This window comes from Leuciscus leuciscus (genome assembly GCF_965113295.1).
Source record: "Leuciscus leuciscus genome assembly, chromosome: 10".
Taxonomy (NCBI): domain Eukaryota; kingdom Metazoa; phylum Chordata; class Actinopteri; order Cypriniformes; family Leuciscidae; genus Leuciscus; species Leuciscus leuciscus.
This window is the reverse complement of record NC_138734.1, coordinates 33,978,704-34,004,043: the sequence shown is the minus strand read 5'-3', so window position 1 is coordinate 34,004,043 and position 25,340 is coordinate 33,978,704. Positions and strand designations below refer to the sequence as shown.

General features: G+C 37.6%; 1 protein-coding gene across 5 annotated transcripts in view; it reads left to right on the top strand.

Moving 5' to 3' along the window:
- The window catches only part of LOC309507615 (hydrocephalus-inducing protein-like), an 80,435-nt gene that overhangs the window by 39,574 nt on the left and 15,521 nt on the right, over nt 1-25,340 (top strand). For 3 of the 5 annotated variants that reach the window (XR_014209202.1, XM_082181914.1, XM_082181911.1), the window contains 35 exons: nt 15-253; nt 356-614; nt 1,159-1,302; nt 4,020-4,163; nt 4,415-4,728; nt 8,556-8,678; nt 9,719-9,875; nt 9,974-10,183; nt 10,282-10,422; nt 10,521-10,695; nt 13,219-13,352; nt 13,510-13,643; nt 13,719-13,855; nt 14,128-14,249; nt 14,634-14,825; nt 15,247-15,396; nt 16,233-16,469; nt 17,289-17,415; nt 18,239-18,316; nt 18,439-18,606; nt 18,724-19,088; nt 19,727-19,840; nt 19,979-20,136; nt 20,686-20,839; nt 21,103-21,504; nt 21,611-21,808; nt 21,937-22,025; nt 22,114-22,296; nt 22,380-22,499; nt 22,637-22,796; nt 23,162-23,334; nt 23,482-23,680; nt 23,806-23,908; nt 24,866-24,965; nt 25,092-25,260. Coding sequence is in view for 4 of the 5 variants with exons in the window: in XM_082181914.1 (XP_082038040.1) it covers nt 15-253; nt 356-614; nt 1,159-1,302; nt 4,020-4,163; nt 4,415-4,728; nt 8,556-8,678; nt 9,719-9,875; nt 9,974-10,183; nt 10,282-10,422; nt 10,521-10,695; nt 13,219-13,352; nt 13,510-13,643; nt 13,719-13,855; nt 14,128-14,249; nt 14,634-14,825; nt 15,247-15,396; nt 16,233-16,469; nt 17,289-17,415; nt 18,239-18,316; nt 18,439-18,606; nt 18,724-19,088; nt 19,727-19,840; nt 19,979-20,136; nt 20,686-20,839; nt 21,103-21,504; nt 21,611-21,808; nt 21,937-22,025; nt 22,114-22,296; nt 22,380-22,499; nt 22,637-22,796; nt 23,162-23,334; nt 23,482-23,680; nt 23,806-23,908; nt 24,866-24,965; nt 25,092-25,260 (6,072 nt within the window). In the remaining variant the exon portion in view is untranslated. The remainder of the gene's footprint in view (nt 1-14; nt 254-355; nt 615-1,158; nt 1,303-4,019; nt 4,164-4,414; nt 4,729-8,555; nt 8,679-9,718; nt 9,876-9,973; nt 10,184-10,281; nt 10,423-10,520; nt 10,696-13,218; nt 13,353-13,509; nt 13,644-13,718; nt 13,856-14,127; nt 14,250-14,633; nt 14,826-15,246; nt 15,397-16,232; nt 16,470-17,288; nt 17,416-18,238; nt 18,317-18,438; nt 18,607-18,723; nt 19,089-19,726; nt 19,841-19,978; nt 20,137-20,685; nt 20,840-21,102; nt 21,505-21,610; nt 21,809-21,936; nt 22,026-22,113; nt 22,297-22,379; nt 22,500-22,636; nt 22,797-23,161; nt 23,335-23,481; nt 23,681-23,805; nt 23,909-24,865; nt 24,966-25,091; nt 25,261-25,340) is intronic. The other 2 variants (XM_082181912.1, XM_082181913.1) reach the window with 2 other exon arrangements.

Genomic DNA, 25,340 nt, shown 5'->3' with positions numbered 1-25,340 from the left:
GTGAATGTTGATAGGTGAGGAACAGGTCTCACTGGCGTGTGGATCACAGTGAAGGGGAAATTCCTCCAAAGGAAAGTCTGGAATTGAAGTTGATAGCCCATCTGAATGACACCATGCCCTTCCAGGATGAACTGTTTCTGGAAATCCAGGACAGCCAAAATTTTTACATTCCTGTGTCGGCCAAAGGAAAGGGCACCACCATAGTCTCTGACCGTCCATTGGCTCCTAGCCTGGATTTGGGAACCCACTTCAGGTAAAACAACGCCAATGTCTGTCCTTGAATTCTGCCATTTACAATACCGCTTTTCACAAAACTTCATGTTCAGTTAAATTATTAAATCTTCTGGTCTTCTAGTTCCGGCCCATGTCGGTATGCCTTCAGAATTACTAATCGAGGACGTCGCACTCACCAACTATTATGGACCACAGAGGGGTTTCCACAGTTTCACAACAGAGACATTCTGTCACCTAACAAGTCTAGGAACAAAAAAAGCAAGAGCCTTCAAACTTCAGATCAAGGAGGCCCTGTCTTCAGCTTATCACCTGCACGTTTATTACTTCCTCCTGGCCACTCGGCTGACATGCTGCTAGAGGGCTCCTCTGATGTCCCCAAGGTACCGATATCAGAACTTTTTCTTATGTGCATCAGCAATGAATCGTCTCTAACTGATAACTAGACTGCTTTCCTTGCAACAATTTCAAATATGTTGGCCAACAGCGGTTCCGGCACAACCTGCTAAAGTTTGAATACTATGGTGATGAAGGTCCTGAAAGCCACACTTAATCCTCTTTTAGTGGAGACGCATGGAGCTATGCATTGACTTCTCTCTAGAGCATTACAGAGATGCATGCCTCCTTGAGTCCTTATTGATTTAATGGTAAATTAGAGATGAGAGAAGGTGAGAAGTGAATATAGGCCTGCCCTGCTGCGTCCCACGCTGGGCTGCTGCATTGCATAGCCATCAGTCGGTGTGCCGGCTCTCAAGCATCATAGAGAACGGCTCTGTTTTATTGCATTTCTGAGTTTTAGTGCAAAGCTGAGCTGGGTTTCTTAAAAATTTAACTTTCAAAGATGATTCACATCCATTCATAAATTGAGAATATGAAAAAAGTTATATGTATAAATGTGTTTTTTAAATGTGTGTTTATAAATTGCAGGTGGTTACGGAAAAACTTGTATGCTATGCTGTTGTCGGGCGTCAGTATGTGAGAGAGTGCATCATTACTACTGACGTCACATGCCAATTCGTCTCCCCAGCAGTAGACATCTCCTCCAAAGAAATCAGCTTCAATGTGGAAAAGGTTTGCAAAAATCTCTCTACCATCAAGGACTATGATAGTCAGTGTTGGGTGTAATTCATCACGAAGTTATTAATTACTGTAATTTAATTACTTTTCCCTTGAAAAAGGAAAGGAAAGGTACTTCTGATGTGATTGTATTAAATAGTGACTATAGAACGATTCTATATGGAACAATAGTAGATTACCACCGAAATGTAACATCTAATGTTAAAAATATGTTTTTAATGTATCCTTTTCTCTTTAAATACTTTGGTCAGTTTAAGAATAATTTATGCAATTTTATATTATTTATTTGAAAGAATCAAAATAGCAGTTTTATGTCTATCCTTGTATTGTTCAAGTGGTCGTGGTTGATATGAAATTTAGAAAGTAGAGAGAGTAATTAGTACAGTAAACGGATTACACTGTTGAAGATGTAATTAGTTACTAGTAATTCGTTACTTTTTAGAGTGACTTATCCAACTCTTACAGTTTATAATTTTTTATTTAGTTGTTATTTCTGCTTTGTTTTCAATTTTGTAATTTTTTTGTTATTTTTTGAGGGGTGCCAAAGTTAATGCATTAACTGGTGTCATAAATGCATACGTCTAGTGTTATTTTGTCGCATTTTCATGTTTAATACAGGTGAGTTGTAAAGGTTTAAACTTTTATATTAAATGAGTTTGGCTCTCATTTCCTCATCCTTGCAAAACCGCAACCACATTAACCCATTTCATAATATTAAAGGGATATTTAATATTAAGAAATATTTTCATTTTTCACCCATAAATTAAAATACTGTAATCATTTATTCACCCTCATGTCGTTCCAGACCTGTGTGACTTTCTTTTTTCAGGGGAACATAAAAGAAGATATTCAGATTTTTTTTTTCATACAGTGGAACCTAAACCATTTCCAAAATTCTTCACAGTATCTTCTTTTGTGTTCTGGACTGACATGAGTGTGAGTAAAATGATAATAGAATGATCATTTTTGGGTGAAATATCCCTTTAATTACTCATATTGTCAATATTGTATTGTGTGTGTATGTTAAATGTCAGGTCCATTATCTCTGCTGTAACTCAGTGGCTGAACATGTACCCTTTTATCAAATGTCCTTTCACTTTTTATGAAGCACAGAAAAAATTTGTCTGCAGTGTGTGGTTAGATTGAGGCAATTATCTGTTCTCTTGTAAAGGAATTAAGCCTAATTTATGAAAAGTACAGAAGAGATATATATTGTCTGTTCATCCAATCAATCAATTTCAATCCATTTGTAAGTCACTTGACTGCATAAATACAAGATTGAGGACAAATGGACAAATGTTATGGTCTATTGAAATTAAAAATAGATTGCCGCCTCAAGTATTGACAGTAAAACCATGCAGCTGTTATGTCCAACTCATTCAAATGAGCCGTCCAAATGTACTTCTCTTTCGCAAAATGATTGTAAGTGAGATGAGATGGCAAATTCATTTGAACCCCAGCTCACAGCTCAGCACTGATGCCCTGGCATCTCTGGTCCTCTTCTGTTTTTAAAAAAAAGCTGTAGAATAAGCACAGTGAGCTCAGGAGGAACCATCATTATAATGAAAATTTCACTTTCAATATCTCTCTTTCAACACACACACATTTGCACACACAACACCACCCGCCTTGTCAGATTCCTGTTCTCTCACATTTTTGCTGCAGCTATACATATTTTCATAAACTTCTTCACACACATCTTCTGGCAGCTGTTTTCAGGCACCTTGTATGTCTGCATCTTAGAACTAAAAATGCAAATTTATTTCTGTGGCATTCTTTTTATCTGACTCTGTCCCATTCGTCTGTGTTTTGACAGCCCATGCTGCTAGATTTACTGAATGCTCCCTTAGTAGAGCTTGGAGGAATAAAGCAATTAAAGAGAGCGAGTAGGGAATGGGGGAGAAAGAGAGATGATGAGGGAAAACTCAGACTGCGATAAAAGAGTGAATTTTGCCTTTTAAGTATTGGCAATAACATGCAAAAATAACTGATATTTGTCCTTGCAAGTTATATTGTGTCTAATAGCATTAATAATAACAACTGGTCTCAATATCACATCCTCACTACATATTACTAAAGTTTCAGAACTATTCTGTCTCAGTCCCTGTGCAAGTTTGTACTTTGCATGGTCACAGTAGATTTTGTGTATTGCCATTTTAAATATAAAGTACCGTTTAAAAGTTTGTGGTTGGTAAGATATTTGGTAAGAAATAAATGTTTTAGAAAAAATCTCTTATGCACACCAAGGCTGCATTCATTTGATTATAAAATACAGTAATATTGTGAAATGTTACAATTCAAAATTTTTGTATTTCATAAATGTAATTTATTCCTGTAAATATTCAAAGCTGAATTTTCAGCATCATTACTCCAGTCTTCAGTGTCACATGATTCTTCAGAAATCATTCTAAAATGCTTATTTGGTCCTCAAGAAACATTTCTTATTATTATCAATGTTGAAAACAGTTGTGCAGCTTAATATAAAAATAACAGAATTTATTTGAAGTAGAAATCCTTTGTAACATTATAAATATCTTAACTGTCATATTTTATAAATGTGTCCATGCTGAGTAAATGTATTAATTCTTTAAAAAAAAGTTTTACTGACCCCAAACTGAACGGTTGTATTTTGTGTTTTATTGCTTTTGTTTTATCTAACCCCTACAACCCCCCCCCCCCCCCCCCCCTCCCCCTTTTTGTCTGACTCACAGGCTCCAGATATGTCTCTGGTTCCACTGTATCAGAGGCTGGTTCTAAAGAGTGTGTCCTCCTTGAACCTCTCTATGGAACTGACCCTGTGTGAGCCCTTTGGATTGTGTGATTATGACGGAGATGAACTGTTTACAACCTCAAAGGTAAACAGGTTAAGTATAGTTGCTGTTTGTTTACCAGTAATGGCAAGTGTAACTGCATTGTAGTGGGAGTCATTAATTATTGCTTCCAAAAGCAAAATAAAAAACTTAAAATGGCATTTATTTTATTTTATCCTATTGTTGCACATGCATGCAAGTGTGCAGGTAAGATTTTAATGCTTTCCATTACTTGACCCGTGCATCTGAAGTTTTGGTCTTTCAGGCGGAGTCTAATAGTTCTACTCTTTCTGTAGAGTCTGGTGCTGGCAGTTGGAGCTCAGAAAGAGCTGTGGGTGCGTTTCAACCCCATGTATCGAAAGGACCGTCTCACCCGTGTGGTTGAGGACGTGCTGGAGTTCTGCTACCATGGCCACCCTCAGCAGGATCAGGTGGTGCTGAGGGGTGAGGTTCACTTCCCTAATCTCAAGTTCTCCAGCACCACATTGGACTTTGGCTGCATTCTCAACAACACAAAATCCCGTCTCAAGCTCACCATGACCAACTGCAGCCCACTCTGTGTTTCCTACCATTGGGCCTTCCTGGTAGACCGACAGCAATGCCATATTGGGTAGGAACAACACAAACATGAGTATCAAATAATAAATCTAAACTTAAAACCAAAATTGAAATATCTGGCATTTTTTACTCTCCCTCATGAACCACAAAAGAGGATATTTTGAAGAATGTTTGAAGTAGAGTTTATGTCCATAAAATGTGATTTGTAGTCCTTTGGCATTGATTAAAATGGTTAGGAGCACAGGGACACCTCTCCAAAGAATGAATTTGGCTGTGCTGTGCTTTAATTCCAAGCCAGTGCATTTTAATGTAGTCCACTGCAGAAACAGGGATAGACTGTATGGACTTAAGCTGATATTTAGCAATTCAGAGGCTGCATAAGCGAATTCTTGAGAGAAATGTTCAAGGAGTATTGATTTTCTGTTGACAAAAAAAACAACAACATAAAAATAAATAAATAAATTGGAGGGAATTAAACAAAAAGCCTCTAAAGATTAAGCAATCGATGCTTTATTTCAGCACTCAGATGTTAAAGACAGACAGATGTCCAGTGAAGCCTTCCAAGCCCTGAGAGGAAATGCAATAGCTTGCTATAACTGAATAAACGGGTGATGATGTATGACAGACTGATGCAGCTGACATCTCACACTTTGCTGATTGGAGTGAATAGTGGAGAAGCATGTGATTAAATAATGGGTCATCAGCATTTACAGTCTCTAAGGTGTTCAAATGGAGCAACTTAGAACATTTGATCTCAAACATTTGGAGCAACTTAGAACATTTGATCTCAAACATTTGATCTCTGTGTTTTAAAACAGAGCATTCAGTGCCCTATAGTGGAACCATTGTAGAAACTGAGTTAGTCTTTAGAGTCGAACCAGTGTTTAATTTCAATTAAAATGAAAATATTTAAATGAAGTGTTAGTCGTTATAGTCATAGTTTTTGTCTTTTAATGAAGACATAATTTAAATTAAGTCATATTCTGTAATTATAGATGTCATTTTAATCCATTTTACTCTGACTAAAATACCATAACATTTTAGTTATTGAAAATAATCTTTTATTTAAAAAAGCGCTAGACCAATTATTCAAACATTTTATATATTAAACATTTATCAACATTTAGCACAAACATGTTAAAAAAACATTTTTGATGTAAAACCTGATCTCCTAAAATAACATTGAGTTTACAATTTAAAAACAATGTTGTGAATGTTTTTTAGTAATTCATCATCAGTGTGTTGTGAAGAGACTTACATTCTGACTAGCCAACTCATTCTCTCATGAGAAAACTTAACTATTTTACAAGGTGATGATTTCCCATGAATTTTTACAATGTGGTTCGTATGGAAATATATGATTTTTTAGAAAAGTAACAAAGGTCCTCCCCTAAACCTAGCAATCAGTGGGGCATAAACAGATCACTCGAAAACAAATGAATGAGCTACAAATTCTCACAAATTATCCACCGATTCTCCAAAATGTAAACGGTTTGGATGACTTGTGCATTATCCATTATTTTGTACAGATACGGTTGTAATATTATGGGCCCTATTTTAACGATCTGAAACGCAAGTATCAAGCGCGAAACACAAGTAACTTTGTGGGCGGGTCTTGGGCGCTGTTGCTATTATACCGGCGGGATAAATGACTCTTGCGCCCGACGCAAATCTAAAATGGGTTGGTCTGAAGTAGCTTCATTATTCATAGGTGGGGTTTGGGCGTAACGTGAAATAAACCAATCAGAGCGTCATCTCACATTCCCTTTAAGAGAAGACGCGCTTATTCTATAGCGGATTCCTATTATAACGGCGGATTTGCCAGACGCACGCCAGGAGCGGTTCACAGCCTAGGAGACCGACGTTCTCGTCAGGGCCGTAAAACACAGAGAAGTGACATTGGGGATGGAGAAACACCCAAATTAACTTCGGTTAAACAGGCGTATGATAATTTGGGTAAATGTGTAAGCTAGATGTATGCTTTTATAATAAACTATCTATCTATCTATCTATCTATCTATCTATCTATCTATCTATCTATCTATCTATCTATCTATCTATCTATCTATCTATCTATCTATCTATCTATCTATCTATATTTCTTATTGAGAGAATCAAAGTGTATGCGCGTTGTGCACACGCTACATTGATTATGGCCAAGCATGCGCCCTTAAAATAGCATATGAATAACATGCGCAAGGCGCCACTGACTTTAAACTAGATTTTTCCGGTTAGTGGTGGAATTGTTTTCTAAACGTGCAAAATAGCATGAGGGAACGTTTGCGCCGGAACACGCCTCCTCTTTGCGCTGAACCACCCCCGCGAGCACAAGTGTATTTCTTAGTTAACCGACGTGCGTCTGTGGAGGGAAAAGTCCGCTGTGCGCGGGTGCAAAATAGGAATGATACATGCGTCGCTGTACAAAGTCAATTGCGCTGGGTGCAAGATAGGGCCCTATATATTTATGTTGTATATACAGTATTTATCTGATTAATCTCAAATATATAGGATGCGTTAGGTCGAATTAATTCAATTTACCAGTTATCCTTCACTGTTCAGATTCAGCTGTACAAGCGGGACAATTCTTGACATTGTTGTGTCATTGTATGATTAAATTATTTGAAATAAGCCAATAATAAATAAACATAGTAGTGAATTGTTAATATCTTGCGAAAAAAATTAATTCTCATTGTATTTTTGCTATACTTGACAGCATGTTTTAATGAACATTTAATTATTGCAACAATGTGCGTTTTTCATCTCGTCTTATAGGTCCGTATATTTAAAGGGTAACTCTCGCCAAAATGCAACCTAGGGTCTTTTTGTTAATCTACCCGAGGCAAACTTTCGTTTAAAAGCATAATTAGAATGGAAACGCCACTTTTAAGTTTTACCGTATTTTCGTTTTCGGTCAAATTGCCTTTTGAATGGGAGTGCTTGGGGCACTTCTATGATAGCATCAAAAATCGCTATTTTTAAAACACTAAGAAGGCTCGACACAACATGAAACTTTGCTCGAAGTATCACCAGGGGCTATTATATATAGACTATTTTTGACTGTCAAAATGCCGGCGGACAGAAACAACAACAGCTACATTGAGTTGTTCAAAATCTTTCTTTTTAGTAAACTCTGTGTACACAAACAATGTTCTCATTGCTCGAGTTCATGTGTAGAGCCCCTGGTGATACTTTGAGCAAAGTTTCATGTTGTGTCGAGCCTTCTTAGTGTTTTAAAAATAGCGATTTTTGATGCTATCATAGAAGTGCCCTATTTACTCCCATTCAAAAGGCAATTTGACCAAAAACGATTGACCATCTAATTATGCTTTTAAATGAAAGTTTGCCTGTGGTAGATTAACAAAAAGACCCTAGGTTGCATTTTGGTGAGAGTTACCCTTTAACACACTTCCAGCTTTACAGACACACTCATGGTCTCCTGGTTGGAAAATAAAATAGTTTACACAACGCTTCATTTTAAATCTCAGCTGTTGATAGCTTTGGGTTGAGTTTTTATAGTTTTAAATTGTTGTAGTGGCTGCCATGTCCTGCGTCGGATTAATCGATATATCCTCCGTGGGCTGCAGTGCAAGCCAGTGAAGATTAATCACTTTCCACACTACTATTTGCTTCCCACCTCGTGCATGATCCAATAAGACTATGACCTTTCCTATCATTATCGCAGGGTTTTTACATGCATTGTCCAGCCTGCTAATTAAAAGCCTATCAGTAATTAAACCAAGAGCGAAGCCGCTATTATTGGACCACTTGGTTGATCCATTCGGGCTCCCGGCACATGGCGGATTTCCTGCTGATGGACAGTTTCTTGTGGTGTCTGCGGCTGATATAAGACTGATTACTTTTTTCCCTCTTTTCTGGTAGGTTTTTTAACGAGACGAGCCAGGGGACTGAAGGAGACGCTGGGGGGAAAAGAAAGGAGAGTGGGGAGGCGCAGAGGGAGCTGTTAGAGCAGAGAGAAGCTGACGGCAAGATGGACCCAAACAGGTCTGAGAACAGCTTCTGTGTGATACTAGAGGCTGACAACTCCCTGAAGCCTCTCCTATAATAAGCAGGAATTATGAGGATACATATAAAGGGGGATGTTTACCCGAATCTCATCATGTTAGCAGACCTTTGAGTATTACCTCAGCTCCTCACTGGTTCTCCAAGTTGATAATGAGAGAACGAAGCGTAGCCTCCTACAGAATAATTTGATTGCTCAAGAGCACCCATCACGTACGCACTCATATCGAGAAGGGCAGGTAAAAGTGAGGCGCTATCTGTGCGTTTGTTTAGCGTAGCGAGCGTTTCTGGCAGCACATGTCTCTTGAGAGACTTCAGCCTTTGAGAACACCTGCACCAGACTTCCCTTCACAGCGTTGGTATCTGAAACGCTCTCAGCACTGTCATTTGTTCTATGCCCTCAACCTGGTTCTAGAGATGTTGTTGAACACGCACACATTTTAAAACAAATACCATTCAAGCACAAAAGTTGTACATTTTCAGATGGATTTTAGAAGGATTTTTTTTTCTAGATATGACTGGTGTTTTTAATTTCCAGGGGTCCTGTGGAGCTTATTCATTATCTGTACTAAGCAATCGCCTCCTGGTTTATCAAAAAATGAAGTTACATCTTTTGATTAACAGTGCCCCCTGCTGACTCCATTTATAATGACACCCACTGTCCCAGCCTGCTCAGCTTCAATACAACCTTCCATCTGAAGAGTTTTTACAACATTTTTGATTTGCTTTATTTCTGAAAGCAAAATATGATGACACATTGATTCCATCAACACCTATTCTGAATGAGGCACTTAGTCTTTTCTTTTCCCTTTCTTCAGAGCCTGAGATTTTCTGTGTTAACTTTTCTTCTGATAAATTACACCTGTTCAATTATTTAATGCTTTCTGTAATTAACGGCCATCTTGACTCAATTTAGTTTCCGCCTGACCCTTAAGGCGGAACAAGAACGTGAAGTTAGAGAGATGGAGATCTAATGATTGGTGAAAACTACTAATAATGTGTCATTGTTTATATTTTTGCAGGGAGACTGATGTAATCATGCCTCAATTGGAAGAGGATGAATTGCATCATGGTAGTGGACAAGAGCAGAATAGGACCTACTCAACACGGCCAGTGAGCACAGAGCTCAAACCCATCAATCTCACAGCCAATGGGCATCCAAGTGTGAGTGTGAAAGAGGTCCGTATAACCTTGCGTTCATCCCAATATGTTGATATATTCTCTAAAAGTATTATACATTTTGAAGCTGCTCTTTTTCATTCTCATCTATTTCATAGGTGTTTGATATCTCCTCACTGTATGGGGAACTACAGCCTGGTGACACCAAGCTGGTGACCTTCTCATTTCTTGGTCACGCTGACATCAGCACGCATGTGTTGGCATTGTGTGAGGTGGAAGGAGGGCCCACCTATGAGATCACACTCAAGGGTCAGGCTTCTTTTGTTTCATATACACTGGACACAAATTACATTGACTTTGGTTTACAGGTAACTTCACACTTTCAACAAAATAGCAATATGATTAATTCAGCAGCAATCTGTATAAATGAAATGTTTTGTTCTGTTTTTCCCCCCTATAATCATAGTTGTTTGACCATGTAGCTGAAGCAGAGCTCATTTTGAAGAACACAGGGAAAGTTGGATTTGATTTCTCTTCTCTAACTGAAGAACCAGGAGTCTTTCTTGAGCAACTGTTACCTGGTCAGCCTCTCATCATTCCCAGCAAGGTGAGATGTTCTTCATGTTTTAAAACACTGATTACTTTTCTTCCTATCAAATTTGTGGCCCAAGTGCATCATGTGTCATGGTTGTGTTTCTTCTGAAGGGTCACCTAGAGCCGTATGCAGAAATGAGGCTCAGTGTATACTACCTTCCAGGAATTCCAGAAGTGTTTCACAAGACCTTTCAGTTGCAAGTGGCCTTTTATGAGACTGAAGTCATTACTGTAAGAGGAGAGGGTATTTTCCCTCGACTGCGTCTGGACCTTCCTAGAGACCTGAGTAAGTTGCTGTCGGTCATTCACTTCTTTTCAAAAGTTTGGGGTCAGTACGATTTTTCTTTTTAAAGGAAATTAATACTTTTATTTAGGAAAGATACATTAAAGCTGCCGTCGGCAAGTCTGGCAGATTGGGTCGATTAGCCAAAATTTTGAATGTTTACAACTCTCATGCCCCTCCCCACTACCAGCGAGCACCCTCCCATCGAGGTCGTGCTCGTCAGTGCGTCACTGTGCGTGTGTACCTGATTTTCTGTGAACGCGTCCGTCTCTTCAGCATCTATCAACACCATGGAATCGGAGGTAGGCTGCCCTGGCTAATCTATCCATAGATAGCAATAACCGAGGAATTGGAAGCTTGTTAGTAGATTTTCTCTCTGCCATCACGCTTCATGCAATCTCCAGGCGAACTTCAGGCGTGGCGTGTGCATGTGATATTAACGTGCGCGAGTGAGGGGGGATCTGTGGCGTGTGCACGACCTGTGATTGACAGTCAGATCTCACACCCCCCTGCGCTGATTGGACCTGATGAAGCGGGAGCGCTGGATTTTTGCAAAACAAATAACACGCTCCAGGTGGAGTTAGAAGCTCGGGTTTTTTTCTAAAACCAACTTATTTATGTTGTTCTGTCGGATTATAGTGTCGATTACACTGAATATGATCAAAAAAATGTTGCCAACGGCAGCTTTAAATTAAACACAAGTCACTGTGAATAAATTTTATAATTTTACAAAAGTTTTCTATTTCAAATAAATTCTGTTCTTCTGTTCTTTTCAACTTTTTAGAATCCTAAAAAAGTATCATTGTTTCCACAAAATGATTATCAGCACAATGTTTTCAACATAGACAACAATAAAAAAAAAAATCTTGAGCACCAAATCAGCATATTAGGATGATTTCTAAAGGATCATGTGACACTGAAGACTGAAGTAATGATGCTGAAAATTCAGCTTTGCTGTCACAAGAATAAATAGCATTTAAATTATGTAAAAATAGATAAGTTTTACTTTGTTTTTGATCAAATAAATGCAGCATTGGTGAGCATAAGGGACTTAAAAGATAAATTAAAAAAGCATTAAAAAAAATCGTATTGACCCCAAACTTCTGGTAGTGCACGTAGAGATCTGAACAAACCTTTAACCAACACAAAGTATTCAAACAGCTCAAATGATGTGGCTTGTTGAGGACAAGTGTGCTCTCAGGAAAGTTTCACATAAAACGTGTTATTGGCCAAGTCAGACACCACGTCTTCATGTGATCTAATTAATCGAACCGTATAAATGAATTAGCCATTCTTAGGCCAACAGAGCATCACAAAATTGTCGGACACATTGCGAATTTCTGACAGGATGTTTTAAATTCCTGAATATGGTCCAACTTTCACTCTCATCAAATACAGTTGAAAGGAGGCCAGCCCTGCGTCCTGGCTCGCCTAACCTTTAATCAAACACACAGTCGCACCATGCCAGCTTGCAGACTGACATAATGGTCTTGACCTTGGACTCTGCGCTAGAACTGTTCAAACCCTTTTTTTTGCCTGATATGCAGCCAGCCAGAAGGAATGCTATTTATCTTAGAAACAAGCAGTTTTGCTTTCAGTGGGAACTGAGCTCTTGTGGTTATAGAGCAAATAGTGCAACTATTATTGAGGAAGGAGTGCTGTGTTGCTCTCTGATTACCTATTGATCGGATTCTTCGTTTTACTAACACAGGCAGTTTGTGCTAAAGAGAGAAGAAATAGCAGACTTTGTTGCTCAAGAGATATTTTTACATCATAAGGTCAATACTTCGACATTAAGTCACACTATAAGGCCTATAATAAGAGATTGTTGAATTTGTAATAGCAGTTCGTAAGATGATTTGATTTTGAACTAAACCATTTGAATGTTTTACTGTTGCTTTTTCTTTAAAGGTGCCTAAATCATAGGTGCTAATGATTGACTGTACTAAATCATAAAAATACCATGATTTGTTTGCAGAGATTTAGGAAACATGCTTGCTCAAACACTTGTTTCTCTGAAAAACAGTAGTGCTACAGCCAGTTAATCTACCTGACCTAAAAGCCGATATTATCCATATTCTACCTGACCTAGCAGATTCTACCTGACCTAAAAAGCCTCTGTATCCATTTAAAAAGCTCTAAGACCTTAGACGCATCAAAAAGCAGATAAATCAACACATCAACTTACAGTGTAAGGCTCGTCACCTTCCATTGTCACTCGTGCTCGTTCCTGTTGCGTGTCCTCAATCTGGCTAGTGCCAAGTTTGAGGAAGAAGGAGAAACAACTCTCTAAACAAAATTGGTAATAGGTAATAGGTCAATTATGTGTGAAAGCAATTCAGCATTTGCATTACCTATATTTGAAATTCCTGCAAACATTGTGCATCCTGTACAAATTGACAAAATTACAGACATTCAAACTAATACATTTGTGTACACATATGTTCTGAAATGAAATCTCATTTGAATAGGGCTTTCGGAAGAGGCTATGAAACCTTATTAAGGTGTTTTCTGTTCTCTGGCTAGATGCAGAGATATATGGTTCTTTGCTAAAGGAGGCAAAAGACTCAGTGGAGAATGAGAAATTAAGGGAAGGGGTGTTGAGCAGGCCTGTCACAGTAAAGGAGGAGGTGCCACCTGAAGACGACTACATTCCCACTGTGAGTGTCTGTGATAATTGGACATTCCTCTTCCTAGCTTATCCATAAATTACTTGTGTAATCCATTAAACTCCTGTGAGAATAGCCATCATTACAACTTTGTATGTATATATTTGTGTGTGGTACTATAAATAGTGTCCTTATACGTGTGCCGTAGTATGATGCCCTGCTGCAGATGGAGTTAGAACGACTCCTTGTGAAGGAAAATGCCGTGGCTGTTCAGAAACAGCACCAAGTCACTGATCTAAGAGCAACTGGGTCCCCGAACAACTGGCTCAATAAGCTGTGCAAGTAAGTCTATTCATGTAGAAACCTTTCATTTTTTACAAGCGATCAATGCGTGTGTCTGATAGACCTTCTCTTTAGGTTAATCTTGCCTGAGTACACACTGGACTTTGGGTATGTCATCAATGGCAGCATCGTGACCCACATTGTCAAAATAACCAACACTTGTCCAGTGGCTGTATCTTTCAGAGCTGACAAGAACTCATTGGCTGGCACAGGTTGGTCCAAACCGCAGAATGTTCAATAGATTTAAAATAGCCAGAGATTATTGTTCTGGACATCATCCATTTCAGCGAAACAGATGTTTGAGTAGGTGTCAATCTGATGTGTTTAGATTGTTCATGAAGCTTGTGGCTTGATTAAAATTGAGCTTTTTCTATGAGTGTTATTATTCCAGTATGTTAGTATCGGCAAAGCCTAAAACAGAATTGTTCATTATAGCTTTATTGAGGATCCACTGCATTATATTCATAATTTTTTTCTCTCACAGGGTTTAGTACAGAATTGGACAGGGTGCAGAATTTGCCCTTCTGTGAGACAGAGACGTTTGAAGTGAAGTTTGATACCCGTGAGGCCAATCTGGGAAAGATCAATGCAGTTATGCCCATACAGGTTTGATGAAAGCAACATTAAATATCTGAGACAAAAAAGTACAGGATGAAGATAAAATATTGACTTTTCATGCCTTTCGAGATTACAAACATTCATCATCATAATCATTCACTCATACAGACTTAGCATAAATGCTATGACAAAATTAATAAGAAATATTAATTTTCATTTAACAAATGGAAGCAAAATTGTGACATCTTAAAATTTGTTACCTTTTTTTATTCAACTTCTCACGCATTATTATGCTGATAATATAATTAGCTACAATTTATTAGTGAATTTGATCAATTTTGCATATTGTTTGTACAGTACACACCGCTATGTTTATTGTATTATAGCCCCTTTGTTGATTGTCTGTGTCACTAAATCCTGTGTGTTTGACAGGTGACTAAGGGACCCAAAGTGCAGGTGTGTTTATGTGCAGAGGTCACCATGCCCTCCCTCACAGTGTCAACAGACACACTGCAGTTCGACACCATCCAGTGTGGCCTGTGCCAGGTGATCACGGTCCAGCTGTACAATGACGGGCCAGTGCCCTGTGAGTGGAGTATCAGACAGGAGGAACGGCCAAAGAAGGTACAAGCTTTTTACACAAGCAAAGGGCCAAAGTAATTTTTTTCTTTTGAATAATATGCACTATTTATTCACAGAATGAATATGATCATGTATTGCAAAAGTAAATAGAGTCCGTTTTGATTTAATGTTGGGTCTGAGGTTCATTTCCATCATTATTAGCTGGTTTAGTAATGAATTATATATATCTACTGAATATTAAAGCATGTTGGCCGTAGGGCTGAGATTCATTTTTCTTTATGGCATGTTTGCTACTTCTAGTTCTAGTTCTAGTATCAGGCTGCAGTATGAGGTTTACTTCAGTGCTCTTACCATTTGTTGTTATAATGTTTTTTCCTCTGATAACATATCTAGTTTTTGTTGTGATTAAATAAGTGGAAATTTATCCCAGATGTTTTGTTTTCTGTTTTGGTTTTGTGATTAGATTGACAAGCACATCCCTCTGTACCTCAGACGGCAGGCTCTGCTGAAACAGCGACCTCTTCCTGTTGTCTTTGAGTTATTGCCCTCCGATGGCACACTCTATCCTGGTGACAGAACCAACATGCAGATCAAATTCAGTCCAGCAGAGGGGGTAAAGTCAACCACAGACACTAGATACTGTATGATTACACAATTATTCGTTTTTCATATACACTACTGGTCAAAATTTTGGGAACAGTAAGATTTTTTTGTAAAGATATTGATACATTTATTCAGCAAGTGTGCTATAAATTGGTCAAAAGTTACAGTGAAGCAAAATGTTATAAGAATAATGATAGAATGTTACAAAAGATTTCAAATTGATGCTGTTCTTTAGAAATTTCTATTCATTAAGCAGCACAACATGGATAACAACAATAAATGTTTCTGAAGGATTTCTGAAGGATCATGTGACACTGAAGACTGGAGTAATGGCTGTCTGAAAATTTAGCTTGGCAATCACAAGAAAAAAAAAATACAATTAAAATAACAACCAGTTGTTTTAAATGATATCAATATTTCACAGCATTGCTGTTTTTTTACTGTATTTTTGATCAAATAAATGCAGCCTTGGTGGTCATTTTTCAAAAACATCAACTGTTGAACAGTAGTATAAATAGTGATGAATGGGACTTTCTAATGTTTTCTTCAGTTTAAGATTCAATCTAACTACATTTTAGCCGAAAACACTTTATATTTTATATTTAAAATACTTAAATAAAAGTGACAAAGAACATTATCATATTTTTTAACACAAATAAGTTTACCATGTTGAATTTTATTCCATAAATCAGGATGAAGGCACCTCTATTGAGTGCCGTAATATCATGACTTAGTTATGAATAATTCCAATATATTGTTGTGTTGCCTGCAGTTGATATGCAGGCCAGCTGTTTGTTTTTATTTATAAGCTTGATTGCTTCCTCTTTTCTTATGTGTTCCCTTCAGAGGACGTACAGTCAGAGACTAGTGATAACAGTGGCTCAGAGCACTCAGAAGATCCCCCTGCTGGCCCAAGGACAAGGAGAAGAGCCTCAGCTGGAGTTTTCCTCAGAACTAGATATGGCATCCATCCTACCCTATAGTGGAGGAAAGGTTTCTGAAGTGATTGTCCGCAACCCTTGCCCGTTCCCTGTTGAGTTTTACTCTCTGGACTTCGACAAACAGTACCTAGAAGAGGAAGAGGTGAGCTTAATTGGTTCCAAATGGGATTTTTGTCAGGATATGTATTTTTAGATGTCTTTATCTCAATATTTCTGTAAAAAAAATCCAGTTCAGTCATGAAACTAGATGGTGCAAGCTGATTGGTCTTTTAAATGCAGTCTGCAAGCAATCACATTATTACCACATGGCACAAGCTGATTGGCCTCTGCTGATCCTGCAGCCAATGAGATTGCTTGCTCAGCATTAAAATAGTCTGATTCATTGTTTGCTGTGTTTGCATTGTTTGTTTCCTCTGAAATCCTCCACCTGTCCAGATCTGCTACAGGATTTATGTCTATTTATGCAGCAGCATATCTTACATGCTCACAGAAGCGTCTGTGTATCTATTAGTAGTAGCAAGTCCATACTTGTTCCGCAGCAGCAGCAATAATCAACAGCAGCAGCAGCAGCGTAAAATATAAGACCAAATAAATGAATATTGGCATATTCAAAAACATGCTAAAACTATTCAGAGAGTTGTCGTGATTTAAATATTTATATTAAAAGTAATGTGATGACATACTGTCATTATGAATATTAACATGAACATTTAGAATATGAAAAAAGAATTGTATAAATTTTTCCAAGGATACAATATCTGAGCTATATTATTCATTGTTTCATTTATATATGAGATCTAAATATTTATATATTTATTTTTCCCACGGAATCTTATTTCTCAACAATGACTTTAGATTCTCACAGATGTGTTTGGTTTAATGTAGCCCTGGACACTGTCTGGACGATCCCATTATATATTTCTTTTCTTTTCCCATTGTTTCTTTATGTTCTGCTCCTCAGATCTTGCGGATGATAAAAGGATATGATGCTCAAAATGTGTTACTTCTACCTCCCCGTTCTCCTGGCGAGACTCTGCCCCCAGAACTGTTGGACTACTACAAAGAGTACAGCTCACAAACCAACCAGGGTACTGCATACTGCAGCAGAGATGGTCTATATTAGGGGGTTTTAATCTTTTAAATGTCACCAACTCCCAAATCTGAAATTTACATTTATTTAAATGTATTTATTATTTATTTAATATTTATTTATTTTTACACAATGTCTTTCTAAACCTTTCCATGGACTCAGTTTGAAAACCCCTGGTCTATATGATAATAACTGTACCGTAACTGACAATGGAAAGCGAGGAGCCTTACAGTATAAGTTGATCAGCTAATGTTTATGCTTGCAATTTTTTTATTGCAGAGGCTTTTTTTTTTTTTTTTGATCTCTGAACCAGTTCGTTTGCTGGCTTCCATCTCTGTGTTTTCTGCCAACTGACTTACTATTCCTAAATACTGCTACCGGTATACCGAAATATTATTGGGTAAATTGGCTGTGGGCGGGATCACACAGACTAGTAGATGTAGAATTACTAGTACAGTAAACAAACAAATATTTGAACTTAGCATGTTTCCTACATCTCTGCAAACATATGGTATTTTTATGCTTTAGTACAATCAAAATAATTACATGGAGCACCTTTAAATGCACATTTTCGAAAATGAGTTAAAGTGCATCTTTTTATGCTGTGTTTGTAATAAACAAAGGATATTTGCTTGTGTTTTGTCAGACTGCCTTTTTAGCCATTACTTTTTAGCTACAAATTTTGAAATGAGGTTTTAATTTATAATTGATGTAGAATTTTATACAAGACTAACACAAATCGGACATCTGAGTGCATGATCACAGATTTTTCCTTTTGGCATAATTTCAAATGAATCTAATAGATCTCGCCTGTTTTTAAGAATCTGAGGAAGGTCTTGCAGAAGATGACAAGGAGGAGACAGCTGAACCATCTGAGGGTGAAACACTCGGTGGTAAAGGTATGGTTCAACTGTGGGCAATAGTAATTTAAATGCATTTGCATTCTTTATGAGATTTGTATTATAATACAGTACATTATTGCAGGCACAAAAATGAGAATACATGTGTCTCCTCTTCAAAGGCATGACTAAAGACAACATCAGTGCTGAAACTGCAGTGGGGGATCTGGAATACGACCCTGTGTCCAGAGCTATCGCACGTCACATGGGCATTGATCTTTCACCAGAGGGCAAGGCTGCCCTAAATCGCCGGGGCATTGCCATCATAGTGCATGGCGCTCCTCTGTCATGTAAGATGTCAGGGAAAATGATAAATAATTAAAAAAATATTTTTTATTTTTTCCAAGCACAAAATTATCGCATCTCAGCGTGTTTGCGCTGATGTAAATGTAAGCATCTGTGTGCAGGTAAAACAAGGACAGCAGTTACTCTGGCTAAGCACTATGGGGCGGCTTGTCTCAGTGTAGATGAGGTGGTGCAGGAGGCCGTGTCATCAGGGAACGGCTCTGCAGCCCTGAGGGCAAGAGAACTATGTGCCAAGGTTGCTATGGTGTATGCTCAGAAGGAAGTGGAGGAGGCAGCGACAGATATGATGGCCCCTCCTGGTCAGGGTACTGGTGCTCTTAGTGTTGAAGCAGTTGCCAAACACACGGCAGAGGGCAGCCAGACCAGTGATCCTAAAGTCCCGCCATCTTCTGCCTCAACCCGCAACAAAACAAACATCACAGGGTATTCACAGAAGAATGACAGCTATGGTCCTGCTGCTTCAGTGGTACACACATTTTTTGGTCTTTTCACTTAGTCACATATATATCAGATGAAATTGAATAAGAAGAAAATAAGAAATAAGAAAATAATAATTAAAGCAAGATTTCTTTTTTGATAAAACATTTTATTTTGATAAAACATTTTTCTAAAAAGATATTGCGATATATACAGTGTATATAGAAATATATTTATAGTTCAAATAAAAATGAAAAATAAATGAAAAATGAAATTCTGTTCATCAAAGAATTGTTTTTGCACAAATGTTTTCACCATTGGTCACCAATAAGAAATGTTTCTTGAGCAACAAATCATATCATAGAATGATTTTGGAAGGATCATGTGACTCTGAATATTGAGCTTTGCCATCACAGGAATAAATTACAATATATACATGAAAATACATTGAAATAGAAATCAGTTATTTTAAATTGTAACAATCTTTCACAATATTACTGACTTTACTGTTTAAAAAATAAATACAAATAAAATAAATGCAGTGTTGGTGAGGATAAGAGACTTTCCCTACATAGTATAGTAAGATACTGTAGTAAAACATATGCTGTAATATGTGGATCTGTTGTGTACTGGATCATGTATGAATGGATATAAATAAAAATGTGTATGTTTGTGTTTGTGTTACAGACAGATGGTCAGGCATCCAGGCATCTGAGTGTCAGTCAGAATGAAGAGCTGGCGCTGATTAACTGCCTCCTGCCTGATGATGTGTTGGAAGAGATCCTGTCAGAAAGACTGCAGGTGAGAGGCTTCTACGTTGTGTACATTTTATCGTATACCCTATGCCTGGTATCTGATATATGGATGATAGTTTATGTCAATCACAGCATGTGTAGACAGCACATAGTGATTTTTGTCTTCCTTTCTCCCATGCCATAGCTTAGCGACTGTCAACGTGGTGTTGTGATTGACGGATTGGAGACACTGTACAGCAGCTCTCTAAGTAACACACTCCAGATCATCCTGAAAGCATTCAACAACCGTCGCCATATTTATGTTATGGACCTCTTTAACAGCTACAGTGCCTTCAAGCTCAGGTGCTCTACACCCTTCTGGCACTAATTCAACATAAGATTATTTTTGTTTTTGAAGTACACTGGAAAAATTGTCTTATATTCCAAAACGGGGATTCCCAAACTTTTTTTGTCAGCCGAACCCCTCTGACATAAAATATTTATTTGAAGTACTGTACCCCTTGAGATTTTAAGTTAATATTTCAATAATTTATTAACACTGTCGCATGTTCACAGTTCTCTGATGTCTGTTAATGGTCATATGACATGCGGTTAAACAAATAAACAATTAAATTTGTAGTAAGTGTTCAAGTTAGAGTCATAACACTAATATTTTATGCCTTACATTTTTCACCTTTTAAATGTTAATCCATCAACAAATACATTTAATTCAGGATGTATACTGTAAACAAGTCTTTTTAGGTCAATTTTAATTACAGGTTTTACAAAAGAAGTAAATACATTCTAAATGATTAGTGATAGCAAATATTCAAAGAATTCTTCACACTCAATAAAAAACTAAAAAAATTATAAAAAAAACTGCACATACAACCAAATTGTGTATTACTTTAGAGAACTGGAAAAGTTTGAGCAAGAACAAGTTGAGAGAAGACAACAGGAGCTTGAGAGTTTAAGAGCAGAGGAGATGACACCTAGTGAAGACTCTGATACCAGACCTCGAGAGGAAGACACTCCGCCACCTTCTGAGGACCTACAACAAGAGATGGTTTGTTTGAGAGTAGAATTGACAATATGCTTACCTTCAAAAGACTATTCTTGTGAAGCCTGAAGATTAAAAATTTAGTAACATGAGTAGATGAAATGTATTAAGTATTTGACTTCCAATCAAGATAAAATGTATAATTTCTGTACCACAAGCAGCACCAATTGTAATAGCTGTACAAAAGATTGGCTGGTTAACATTGTCCAGTTATGTTTAAAAATCTAGTTTTACATTTTTTGCTGTATTTTGTTGTTCTCCGTCAACAGTCCAGTGAGAGTGACAGACAACTACTGGCCCGATTCCAACTGTATGAACAGAGCCAGACAGAACTCCAACAGGTTCTTCAGTTCTGGGACCGAACGCAGAGTCTTTTATTACAGCCCGAAGGCCAAGAGACCCGAGACATGGATGGTCCTCCTCCCTCTGCCAAAAAGAGCAAGAAGGAACGAGAGAAGGAGACAGCTGAGAAGGAAAAGCTGAAGGTGGAGCGTGCAGATATGAAGTCACCAGCTCCTCGTCAGACCCAAGTGTCAACTGATGGTGCCGAAGACTCAGAAAAGATGGTGGTGCCAGAACCCATCCCACACATATGGCTTTTTATGAGAGAGAAGGAAAAACTGAGTGCATTGGAGATCATCAGTAGCATGAAACTACCCTCCCATGAAGAGGTAGAATACTTCAATTTCTCTTTATGTTGGAATTATTTTCTTTGTGCAAAGTTTGTATCCGTAGTGTATGAACTTGAAGTCATTTTTTAAATCGATTTTCTCACAGATTTTGGATGGGCTAGGGTTAGGACCTGAAGGTCCACCCATCCCACCACCTATAATATTCTCCATAGTCCCATACCCTAAGATGAGATCAGTGCCCAACACAGAGCTGTCCAGCAGCTGTTTTACCTTTTTGATGCCCATGTCTTGTGACGACGTGTCAGAGAAGAAAGAAGCAGACCTGAGATCAGAAGCTGCTCAGGTACTAAAGTCTCGAAGAAACTCTCTTTTACATATCTAAAGCCTTGTCATTTAAATGTAACATTAAGTTGAACAAAGAAAAAGACTTGTCTGATCTAAATTAAAAGCAATATACTTGTCGTCTTGCAGGAAGGCATGGCAATTACTAACACATCTAAACCTGGCCAGATTATACCTTCTGAAGAACCCAACTCCGAATACAACAAAGGGTACAGGAGGTCCTTCACACATGTTAACCACATATACAATCACAAATAAATAGAACAATTTCATTCTGAATTCTTGAAATCTTTCGTTGTTTTACAGACTCAATGATTTCCGCTGGATTGTACCACCAAATGGAGCAGTTACCCTAAGGATAAGGTTTTACTCTTCTGTTCTTGGAAAATTTGATCAGACTTTCAGCTTTGAGGTGATGGGGACCAAGCGATGTTATCAGCTACACTGTAGAGGAATTTGTGCTTACCCATCTATAAGCAAAGACCCCAAGTGAGTGACATTTCAGTAGGGAAAATTAAGTTATCATTGAACTTAGACATGAATGAATTAGCGCCTATGTGTTTATTTAATAGGATTGTGTTTGCACACTGCAAAAAGATCCTGCGGCCTGAGAGTGGACTCCAAAAGACTTACATTATCCAGTCGAAGCTGTATGAGTTTGGACCTCTACTGTGTGGAAAGACCAGGGACAGGTGCTGGCATTTAGTGCCAAACTAACCCTTTTGCATTATTGGTTGTCTTAACAGTACTTTTCTGTTAAAGCTCTTCCATAATAAATGCTTATCTATATTAGGTATTTATTAATATAAATGATGTTATCCTGACCCAGGTTTAAAGAAGGAAAATATCCTGAGAACATGGATAAGTTTGTAATTCACAACAATTCTACAATGAAGGCGGAGATCCATTTTTGCTTCAAACATGATACCAAGGCCACCACTTTCCTTCTTGACCCTCCAGATATGACACTGGAACCCAATGAGCGAAAAGTATGCACATTTTATATTTCTTATTGCTCAAATTCTGTGTTTGTTTGAGCTGTAAAACATTTTTAAATATGTAAAATATTTTAAATGAGCTGTAAATGCTCCAAATATACTTTACAGTCTATTTCTTATGTTTATTAAAAGTGTTTTGGAGCTTTAATTTCAGTGTGCGGACACATTCCTCCTTTGTTTTTGTTTTTTTGTTGTTGATTTTTTTGTCCATCACCTGAAGCCCAAATTAGGTTTTGAATGTGCACACCTTGATACTCACTGCTACAGTATCTGTACAATAACATTAGCCTTCAGTTTAACACCAGGCTTTTACTCAAACTCTCCTGTCATTATTGTCATTAATATTCCCCTGGCAGGTACTAATGGTCTGGGCATATCCAAATACCCCCAAACATATAGAGGACAGTGTGGTGTGCTGTATCAAGGGGAACCCAGAGCCTGTTGTTTTCCATCTCTCCTGTGTAGGAGTCAGGCCTGAATTGGAGCTGGACCGCAAACTGTTCCAGTTTGACAAAACTCCACCATACAGGTCTACTACATTTACTTTAGCTAGGAATGTGATTATTGCTTGAAACACTTTTATTTAACTAATAACTGACTTTTTGTTAATTGTTATTAATCAGAAATACTTCAGATGACAATATCCTTTTCATTAATTTTCACACTTTTCCTACAGGAAAGAAACCCGGAGTTTGCGTTTAAGCAATAACACCCTTATGCCAGCTGCTTGGAGGCTGAGGGGTCTGGAGATGCTTGGGGATGAATTCAGCGTGTCTCAGAACCAGGGCATCATCATGCCTCATTCTGACTTCAACCTACACATGCATTTTATAGCGAAGAACCCCATCAAATTGAAGAGATCCATTTGTTTAGAGGTACTGCAGCAATGTTTACAAATGTGAAGATTTCCTGGAGATAAAGACTTAGTACTTATTGCGCATTGTACTTAGTATGCATTGGTTTGTGTTCATTTGCCTGATAAGGCATGTTTGTTTACCAGGTGACAGATGTGGAGAACATTCTTGGCATCGTTCAACATTCAGAGAACATTCCGATTATTGCAGAGGCCTATGATATTGCGTTGGACATAACCATTCCAGAAGGTACTTAACTAACAGTTAGCTCATTGGTTCATCACATCATAACATTTTCCAGCTGCAAATGATATGTGGGATGGTTAACACTAAAATCATAATTCTGTCATCATTTAAATGTGATTTAAATGTATATATGTTAGGGGTTAAACGACTTCAGATTGTTTTAAGTCGACATTTATGTGTTTAAAGTTGAGTCGACGTCGACTAGTCGCTAATGATGTAAATAATGAACAAATAAGCCTGAATCTTGAGCTGAGACTCGAATGCTTGTTCTAAATCAGATACAGATAAAGTAACACGGTAAAGATTACATATATGAATGCATTAGTAATTCTACCTGGCAGTCTCTTTCTACTAATAGTGAAGCTGTGGGTTTTAGTTACTAAGAAAGTATGCTAGAACATTTCAGTTTCTAAGCTATTTTTGTTGATAAATCACATAACAGTGTTGACAAGACATTTCTGTGGTGCTGAATGTTTCTCTGTGCGCGATCTGCACGTGATGTACGAGCTACTGTCTGTACTATATGTGTGTGTGTATGTGTAATGCAGTAGCGCATTAGTTTAGAACGGCAATTAACTTACGTGTACAATAATAAGCTGTTTAAAACGTGCGTTCACCAGATCAATATTGAGGATCCAGATGGTATAATCAAATATATCTTGTGGAATGCTCTTGGATTATGCATTTATTTGCCATTATTTTTTATTTGTCAGAGCGTAAAAGTGGACTTCGTACTTTTCACTGTTCCACTTAAAGTGAACAGATTTCTTATCATGTTGAGCCTTCTATAGGCCACGATCAGCAACTAGTCAACGTTAAGCTTAGAGCGTCAAGGCAGAGCATTAAAGTCTATGTATGTATGTTATGTATGTATTTAAAGAAAGAAACTTCTGTCTACATTCATTTTTAATTGAACTATTATTTTATTCATTTCATGCTTTTTTTTTGTATTTGCTGTAGATTCTGATGGTTCATTAGATTTTGGAACAATCAAAGTATCAGAAGAGGTCAAGCGGTCAATTAAGTTGGAAAACAAAGGCAAATATGACATAGCCTTTAAGTAAGTTACTATATAGATATTTAATCATATGTTTCTATTTTAATAAAAATAATAACATCACATATCTCTGTAATGTTTCTTTTGTCTCTTTTTAAAAATGATTTTCTTTCCAATATCAACTTGCAGATTTACACTGGGGGCCACAGAGCCAGGAATGCCAGATCTGAACTCAATATTCTCCATCACTCCTCAGAAGGGCTCTCTACGCCCCAACAATAAACCCAGCAATGTCCAGATTATTTACCACCACAACAAGGAGATGTCCATCAGAGATAGCCCAATACTTTGCTGTCAGGTCTTTAATCTTAACACTTAATTTATTCTTTACCATGCAGTGTTTTTTCATTTAAGCTCTGCTGTCATCAAAAACTAAAC